At 32.1% G+C, this 7960-nt stretch overlaps 1 protein-coding gene across 1 annotated transcript; it reads left to right on the forward strand.

Annotated features, from left to right (window-relative positions):
- The first annotated feature begins 281 nt into the window (after positions 1 to 281).
- On the forward strand, positions 282 to 1552 carry LOC110018626. The gene is made up of 2 exons (XM_020715988.1): positions 282 to 1335; positions 1506 to 1552. The coding sequence occupies exons 1-2, from the start codon at positions 282 to 284 to the stop codon at positions 1550 to 1552; spliced, it is 1101 nt and encodes a 366-aa protein (XP_020571647.1).
- The last annotated feature ends 6408 nt before the right edge of the window (positions 1553 to 7960 follow it).

The raw sequence follows: 7960 nt of genomic DNA on the forward strand, positions 1-7960 counted from the left end.
ATCATTAAAAAAATCAAGATAATAATTCATATTAATATTATTACTATTCATCATGTAATTAATAGTATATATTGCATTAAGTGATAGTATTTACTATTTTTGTTCAAATACTTACCACATATGGTCTGTAACCCAATATATAAGCCTCCTCAAGGGTTGAATGGAATTAGTTAATTCTAGTCTCTTCATTCTATGTCGAATACTATCTCTAAATACTATCTCTAAGTTTCTATATAGTATTAGAGCTTGCAATTGACAGAGTTATGCTACCCTCAGACTCCATGGACAATGATAATGCAAACGTTGCCTCTTCTCTGACCACTCAACCTCCAGTGATATTCATCAACCCAGCCGTTCAACTACCACTTAAACTAACACCCAACAACTATCCATCATGGCGAGCTCAAGTACAATCCCTACTTCAAGGATACAATCTGCTCGGTTATATCAATGGTGACATACCCGAACCCACACCAACCATCATCCAAGAAGGTTTTGAAGTCACCAACCCAGATCATGCTTTTTGGGTCCAACAAGATCAACTCTTGCTTCACGCCATGTTTGCTTCAATATCTGAACCACTCATGGCTTACATTGCCTCCTCCTCATCATCTCGTGATGCATGGGATAAACTTACTCAGATGTACGCCAATCGATCACGTTCACATATTCTCTTCTTAAAGGAGAGATTATCGCAAGCTACTCGTGGCAACAAGTCTGTCACAGAATTTCTCCAATCAGTCAAAAGTCTTGCTGATCAACTGGCTCTCGCTGGGGCCCCATTACAAGAAGAAGATCTCATTCTTCACTGCTTAAATGGAGTTGGACCAGAATTTAAAGAGATTGGTGGAGCCATTCGAGCGAGAGAGCAACCAATTTCATTTGAAGCTCTTCATGAAAAACTAATTGAATATGAAGATTTCCTCAATCGAGCCTCATTGGTCAACAATTTTCGTCCAATTACAATCAATAATTCCCAAAAATACAATTTTAATCAATATAAAATTGGACGTTTTCAAAAACAACCAGATCAAAACCATATACAACAAAATCTTGTGTTCTCACCTAATCCAAATTTGCCAAAAAGATTCAATTTGGTGTGTCAATTCTGCGGAAAACGTAGTCACACTGCACGAGAATGCTTCACTGTAAGACGACTTATGGGACTGCCCATTCCGCCTAAGACTAATTTTATAACTACTAACCACCAGAACTCACAACACAAATGGTTCCTTAACAATAGCTCTTCATATCGCCTTATATCAGACATAAAAAGACTCTCTCTGCGTAAGACTTATGACGACCATGATGATATTTTTATTAGAGATGGCACAGGTATTCAAATTACACACATGCAAATCCTCCATCTCTCTTTGCTCCACTTTGTTTATTCTAGATAGTAAATTATGTGCACCTGATGTGAAACAAATTTTATTTTCTATTTACATCTAGTATCAATCATATATCTATTGAGTTTAACAATTACCTTTTTTTTTTGCTTCTAGGTTCTCACTTCGAGGGCACCTCTAGCTCGAGGGTGGAGCCAAAATAAAACATGTGTGTGGTTTAGCATCAAAGTGGCTCTTGCAGATTTCAAGCAAAGCCAAAGTTATCCTCAAACCTAACCATGAATATTGACATAATCACCTTGGTTATCCTTTATCAAATATTGTACCCCGCTTCACATCTACAAAAAAAATTTTCAACTCAATCAAAATCATCATATGTATCTTTTTATTACTTATGTTTATGCAATAAATCTTGTTTGTATGCAAGAAAGTTGCAAACTAGCTTTGCATAGCAACCATGTAAGATCATGTTCTATGATATTTAGGAGTTCATCAATTTCTAAAATAATAAATATCATTTTATATTTTATTATTTTTGTCAATCATTTTATGAAATGTTCTTGGCTATTTCAATGAAGCATAATTATGATGTTTATTCAATTTCTTCCAAATTTAAATCAATGACAGAATGTTTTTTCAAAAAATGAATTACTACCATCTACACTAATAGAGGAAAGGAATAATATGGATGAAAAATATAGGTGTGAAACTCATGGCATAACTCTCCTCCATAATGCAACTTCACCGCATTCTCCATTTGTTTAAAATAAGAGGTTTTTATCTAACACATAAACTTTACTATCTATATTCATACCAACCAATCTTTTACATAGCGTAAAAAAATACCATCATTTTAACTTTAAAATGTGAAATGCACGTTTCCATGCATAAGTAAGGTAGTATGTATATACAAATTAAAGTTGAGAAGCTAGATATGTAAATACATAAGAATTGATTGGTAGGCATGTAAATCTTCCTTAAGATTATAAGTAATAATAGTTACTAGTGCACTTATCGTCGACATAGTGGTTGAGGATGTAATTTCCCACTGTAAGGATGTTGGTTTGAATCACACACATTGCCCTTTATACTCTCCTTTCCAAAAAAAAAAAAAAACTTTTTATGGAAATAACCATTTAAAATCCAATGTCCGTGCTAATAAAGCACATTGTTTATAAATATTTCACCATGTAATTAATTGCATTAACCTCACTAAATAATAACATTTATTATTATTTTATTTGAATACATGTCACCTATGACAAGTGACATGTATACATTCCTACAAATGATATATATATATATATATATATATATATATATATAATTAATCTTCTTTAATCATCTTTAACATTATGCCGAGTTTTATCTTTTATTTTCTTATAATATCATCTACATATATACATCATAAAAATAGTAAATGCAGGAGGAAGCTTCACTAATTATATAAAATGAGATTAACCCTTTATCACAAAATACTTACTACTTTATTTTATAATTAAACTTATTTGATTAATACATTCCACTACTTGCCCTCTTGAAAGAAACATAACTATCATAATCACTTCTCTCAACTCATGAAACTCTTAAATGATTCAATTTTTTAATAATACTAACTAGGTGACCATGTTAAACTATCAAGCAATTTTATTAACAAGAAAATGTAGTCCTTTCTACCAACTTTTATGAATCTCATAGGTTTATGCATATGAATGTTCTCCTTAAACTCTTTATGGGGAAAAAAAAAACATCTAACTACTTAAGATTAAGATCATGTTTAATAATAATACCTAGTTTAAATTGAGCTATGCTTAAACATTAGACAGAACACATCTATAAGACCTACACCCAAAATATGATTGAATCCCTTCACAATCAATCTAGTTTTTTAACTGGCATCTTTAACTCCTTGTGTACCCTTTTTTCTCCAGAAATTCTAAACAACAACTATTTTTTCCCCTTATGCCAGGTTCACTAAATTTTATGTGCCATTGTTGTGTAAGGATTCCATCATCTCCTATAAAAAAATTATCCACTTGCCATAGTCAAATAAATTAATTATCAATTTGTAGCTAAGAGGCTCTTCACCAAACTTACTAAATTTGGTCACAATTAAGCTGAGGCTCTTCACCAAACTTACTAAATTTGGTCACAATTAAGCTATCATACATTATATTAGCCTCATTTTATCTCTATTGTAGCTTACTTTTTTGCTTTAATTTATCTTTGATGACAAAATACTATGGTAGATGTAGTTGTTGTAATGAGAAATCAACATTATCATGACTCTCTAAATTTTTCCTTAAAGTTATACTAGATGATGTAAATGTCTAAGTGAAAACCTCAATCTATTTTTTAGAATTTTCTTTTAGTTAAAATCATTAGATTCAGTTGAAAGTGATGCACGTATATGATAAACTAATCGAAATCAACATCAATGTTAACAAACAATTTTTTTTTAACTTTTGGGCACAACAACTTGTAACATTTAACTTAAACCTTTTAACTAAAAATATACAACTTATGAATGTAGACTCCAATGTATCATTATCAATATGAGCATCGGGTGCGGGATCAAATATCTTTAGATTAGATTAACATACAAGTTTATCAAAGCAAACCTCATAGGAAGTCTTCTTACCGATAACAGTAGAAGGAGAGTGACTTATCAAATTGTAGACTCACTTAAAACAACCAAGATAACTCAACATTGAAGAGTCTGCATCATATTTTTCTTATTATAGTTTTAGTTATCCACTCAACTATATTACTTTTAAACCGTTAAGTTTCTCAATTTTCTTTTTTGCTTTGCAACAATTATTAAATGTTTTTGAACAAAACTAAGCCATTATCAACATGAAGGCAATTAGTTTGCTTAATAGTATGCCTGTTAATCTTAATTTTTCACTCCTTAAGGATATTAAATACACTACTCTTTTGCTTTAGAAAGAAGAGCCAAACTTGTTAAGGAAATATATTAATAATAGACAACATATATCTGACATCAACCTCAGTCGTAATGGTAGATGCTCTATGTGGTTAAAATGTATGTAGTTTAGCGCCCTCTCAATATTGTGAATGGTTATGAAAAAATTGATTCCCTTCCACTTTTTAAGCATACAATTTCCATAAAAATTTGATTACACTACAAAAAAAAAAGAACTATAACTTACGACAAAATTGACAGTTTAAATTTTCGTAGGTAAAGATATACTATTTTTCTACGGTTTTACAACGACTTACGTATTTAGTTATTTCTGATGACATAACAACATGACACTGTTGCTTATGACAAGTAGATTAGTTTCCGACAGTTTTTATTATAACCGACGCATTTCATTGTCGTTTATAAGCACATAATAATTGCGTTTGTATGTCATCGATTATTTATAAACTCACCATTTGATGGAGCATTAACTGAGGAGCTTTTTTAGTAACTGAAGGTCAATGCCATCATTATTACTATGAAGTTGAAGTTGTTTGTAAGCCATCATAACGAATCCTTTATACTGCTGAAATTCGCTACGCCCCCGAACTTGCCCTAATCCCTGATCCCACTAGGTCTCTCCCTCTCCCTCATGTTCTAACCCTCCTCTCCCCTCTCTTGATGACTCCAGTGACCCAACAACCATATTTGTAACAACCCCATCTCCGGCAACTCCAGCTCTGCTGACTCACTTGCTCCAACACTCAAAGGTATGGTTGGATGCTCATATTGGACATTTACATAAGGATGTACCTTAGTTTATACTTTTTGTTGTTGATATCCTTCTTGTGGATATATCTAAGGTGTGAACTCCTTAGATATCTCATGTCCAGTGTTTTAGGTGATGGTGATGTAGAAGGGGTGTTATTAGTATAATTCAATTTGGGTTGGTTGAAGTGGAGGAATGCTTTGGGTCTATTATGTGATAAAAAAGTACCACTTAGACTGAAATGAAATTTTTATAAGATGGTGGTGAGACCTGTAATGTTCAATGGCACAAAATGTTGGCCTTTAAAAGTGAATCATAAAATTAAGTTAAGTGTTGCGAAAATGAGAATGCTTAGGTGGATGAGTGGCTTTACACTTAAAAATAAAATGTGAAATGAATATATCAGTGAAAAAGTTAGTGTAGCTCCTGTGGTGGACAAAATTAGAGCGAGTCATCTTAGATGGTTTGGTAATTGTCCGTCGCTTTATTTTAAAATAGATTTTGATTTAATTTAATATATATAATTTTGACTATGAAAATAGTGTTTTAACTTTGAAAAATATGTGACTGAAAAGATCTCATACATTTACTTGTTTTGACAATCGAGCACAACTCCACAAGTAATACATCATCCCGAGAGATAGACATACTACTTGATAGTGGGTTCAATTATATAAATTAAATGATTTATGTCATTCGTTTGGCCTGCAAACATTTGTGTGTGACCGAAAAGTTCCCTCACCGAATATAAATATTAGATAGAGTTTATTTTACATAGGTTCTTAGTTCTCTATAGAGGCGAACCCCTATAGTTAATTACATCTCAAATCACCAAAGTCACTTAAGAAAAATTTTGATTAAGATTAGTGATTTTGTCTTCAAGATTTCAAAGCTTAAGTTTTCAAGGTTAGACATGGGAAGGCTAAAAGGGAATGACTCAAGTAGGAACACTTATTTAGGAGTCCAAAGGAATGAAAGGTAGGGGATTTCACGGATCCGAGGGAAACCCTGGTGACTTCCCAAACTATCCTATTGTTTGGCTTTATGTTTTAGAAATAATGTCGTTTAATGTTTGCACTTGCCAATTATTTTGGGCTTACACTTACAACATATCTGATAGTGCAAATAGCTTAGGAAGATCGGAGTGTTTATGTCGTATCAAACAGCAACCTTAAAGTCCTAAAAGAGTTAGAGCATATATTGCATGACACGGTCATACATAAGCCTAAAGATAGAGTGAGGATTTACGTCGTTTCAGACGAACTACCTCAAAATCTTATGGTTTGTTATTTAATTCTAAGGAATGATTTAGTTGAAGTAGATCATGTTATATTCTTGATTAGTCGGTGAATGTCCTTTGTCGTTCACTTGCATCCTCTTCACGCTGCCCATAAAGTTTGGCCCAAGCTCCATATCATAGTGATTATGGGTTTTTTGAGTTTGACTCTAAAAATCAACCGATTTTAATGGGTCAAGATTCAAGTTTGATCAAGTGGACTTTTTGGCGACAAAAAAAAGCAGTATTGTCGTGCTTGCAAAAAAAAAAAAAAAACTAATATAAAAACATATTTAAATTTATTTATTTTTCAATCAAAATAGAATGCTATCATGCACTATTTTTCAATGGAATTTCTTTTTTATATAATGTATTATTTCTCCAAGTTGGTGAAATAATATAATTACTTCAATTCGGATTTTTGATTAATTGAAATTTTTTATTTATATTTATGCATGTTGTTGGCAGTATCATCTTCATGGGTTGGCTTCTTCAACTGAAACAAGATTAGAGGAATATATTCATGTTCTTAACTTCTAATATAATCATAAAACTATAGCATAGATAAACGATATCTAAACAATATATTAAAAACATTTATATGATTATTATATTATGGATGCATATATATATAAAAACCAGGATAGCTATTTAAGGGAATACGGCCCACAGTTTAATTCTGATATAAACATCAAAATATTTAATAATTAGCTGTTTTTTTCTGTCTCTTTAGAAGGAGAAGCAGCATAAATTTTGGACAATTGAAGGTTTTTATGTGATAGTGCTAAGATATGGAATATTTGCATGCCAATTATCACAATTACACAGAATGATGATATGTTAATGTGATATTAAAGTTTGGATGGTATAAATGTAACAAACAAGGTTTATCTGTTGAAAATGTAAAAGAAGAGAGCAACGTTTGGAAATCATATTGAAGGAATGGTTGGCATTCATGCATGCATGGTTGGCATTCATGCATGCATGCATGCATTCATTGTAAATGTTACAATTTAATGGAGGAAATTATGTTGTGTTAATATTATTAGATTTTAACTCATATCAAATAAAGTATAAATTAAGGGGAGTTGAGTGTGCTTAATTTCACAGACAAAAAATCTCATATTGGCTAGGGGTAGCGTCGAAAAATATTATTTAAGTTCTGGGCTGCCCACCACCCCAAAGAGCTCTTTTGGGAGGTGACAAGTGGTATCAGAGTAAATTATTGTCTGTTAGGTGTGTTGACTCTCCATGGTTTAGTGGGACCCTCATGGGAGCCGATTTCTGACGAGGGTGTCACGTAATTGGGTAGAAGAGAATGTCACGGATAAAAAGTCTCACATCGGCTAGGGGCCGAAAAACAGTATTTAAGTCATAGGCTGTCCACCACCCCGAAGAGCTCTTTTGGGAGGTGACATTAGGGACATATTCTTAAATTTCAATTGATTCTTTCAATATAATTATACATAATAAGCATTCAGAATAAAAACAAAAAAAAGATAAAAAACGCAAATGTAAGTGTAAACTGTACAAGATTAGTGATGCCGATTAGAGAGTGATTAAACTATGCGTAAAATGATAAGAATTCCACATAAGTTTGGAAACAAGTTGCAACCTATAAGATCCATATTATATATATA

The sequence above is a fragment of the Phalaenopsis equestris genome, unplaced genomic scaffold, assembly GCF_001263595.1.
Source record: "Phalaenopsis equestris unplaced genomic scaffold, ASM126359v1 Scaffold000027, whole genome shotgun sequence".
In the NCBI taxonomy this organism is placed as follows: Eukaryota; Viridiplantae; Streptophyta; class Magnoliopsida; order Asparagales; family Orchidaceae; genus Phalaenopsis; species Phalaenopsis equestris.

Bases quoted from the DNA above. Each gene is read 5' to 3' on its own strand.
- LOC110018626 (XM_020715988.1), top strand. From the start codon at position 282: ATGGACAATGATAATGCAAACGTTGCCTCTTCTCTGACCACTCAACCT. The intron at 1,336-1,505 runs GTATTCAAATTA...TTTTGCTTCTAG, and splicing joins TTTTATTAGAGATGGCACAG to GTTCTCACTTCGAGGGCACC.